The 1,497-nt window shown below is 55.8% G+C and overlaps 1 protein-coding gene across 1 annotated transcript in view; it reads right to left on the reverse strand.

Annotated features, from left to right (window-relative positions):
- Nucleotides 1-425, reverse strand: part of KIF22 (kinesin family member 22) — a 16,765-nt gene extending 16,340 nt beyond the window's left edge. The window contains exon 1 of the mRNA XM_014529854.1: nt 380-425. Within this exon, the coding sequence (XP_014385340.1) occupies nt 380-398 (19 nt within the window). The 5' untranslated portion in view covers nt 399-425. The remainder of the gene's footprint in view (nt 1-379) is intronic.
- Between the last annotated feature and the right edge of the window lie 1,072 nt (nt 426-1,497).

Below are 1,497 nucleotides of genomic sequence, written 5' to 3' on the forward strand. Positions count from 1 at the left end.
AACTCGTCATACGGGCATCCAGCTCCCTTGTTTCTGTCCTCACGGTTGGGGTGTTTGCCACTTTTCGCTCGCTTACTCAGGTAATCTCCTGAGATGGGGGTCATCGTCTTCATTTGACAAAGAAACTGAAGCTTACAGAGGAAAAGTGCACTGGGCTCAAAAGAGGCTGTAAGTGCCAAAGTCAGGTCTCAAGCCGAGTGTACTGACCCGTGAGAAGAAACAGTGAGAAGAGCGAGGTGGGCTGACCCGCCCGCGGCTCCCACCTTCCGCCGTGTCCCCGGGTCCCCCCAGGACAATCCCTGGAGCCCGGGTCAGATACTGACACGTTACCCCGCCAGGCGCCAGGCCTCGGCGCCCTGCCCAGGCCGGGCTCACATACCTACGGTCGCCGCCGCCATCTCGCGCCGCCTCAGCTGCCTCCTTAGATCCGCCTCTCCTATTCGAATTTCCCGGTGCCCCACCCCTCTCTTGGTTCCACCAATCATAGCCATTCGCCGCCGGAAGCCGTGCAACTATCCCGCCCTCTAGGGTTCGCCCAGAAGTCCAGCACGAAAAAGGTTCCCCTGCCGGAGAACGCATGCGCGCACGTTAGCCTCCAGCCGTTGACGTCCCGGCCCCGCGCTCCTCGGCAAACTCGGGCGCCCGAGGCGGTGGCTACTGCGGCCTTTGGGGGAGCTGCTGAGTGCCGCCCAGTTTCGAGGCGTAGACTTGCGTAAGTGCAGACATTTCGCCTCATTTCCCCCCTCAAATAACTACGAATTTTAGTACGAATCCAGCAGACAGTGATTGAAGGCACTTAATCAATTTATCCAAAAATTTCCCTACGCCGAATACTATTTTCGTGGTAGAAGAGATTATATAAATAAGGAAAATGTTGCGTAGAAACGGGATTACTCTAAACGACTGGTAACGGTCTTCACTTTCGAGAGTTTTTTTTGCCTCAGAAGTTGTTTCGCGCGCTGAGACGGCCGTTTTGCGGCCGCGGGACCCCCGCCCCGCAGTCCGTGCCCATCTATGCCTCAGTTTCCTCATCTGTAAAACAGAGACAATAACAGCACTATGTGGAGATTAAATGACTCATCACCATAGAAGGCTAACAACTGTGCCTGGAACCGAGCAAGGGCTCCACATGTGTTTGACATCCTACTAAATAGCGTTGCTTTCTCCACAGGCCTGACAAACAGTAAGGGGACTCGAAGAAATGACTGTGGTGCCCGCCATAACCACAGACCAGAACTCAGTCTACAGGAAGCGAGCAGAGGCATAAACACATACACACAAGATTCTGACTATCCGAACAGTCTTTCCAACTCTAAAGTAGCATTGATCTCCACGCTGGAGTGAAAGAAAACAGTCCCTCGTTTCCCTTTTCTGTGGTCTCCGCACATTAGGCTGTCAACTCACAGGCAGCTGCAGTCGGTCTCGCCCTCGGCCTGCCCTCCTCTCTCTCTCAGGGCTCCCCCCCCCCCCCCCCCCCCCCCCCCCCCCCCCCCCCCC

This window comes from Myotis brandtii, unplaced genomic scaffold (genome assembly GCF_000412655.1).
Source record: "Myotis brandtii unplaced genomic scaffold, ASM41265v1 scaffold698, whole genome shotgun sequence".
Taxonomy (NCBI): Eukaryota; Metazoa; Chordata; class Mammalia; order Chiroptera; family Vespertilionidae; genus Myotis; species Myotis brandtii.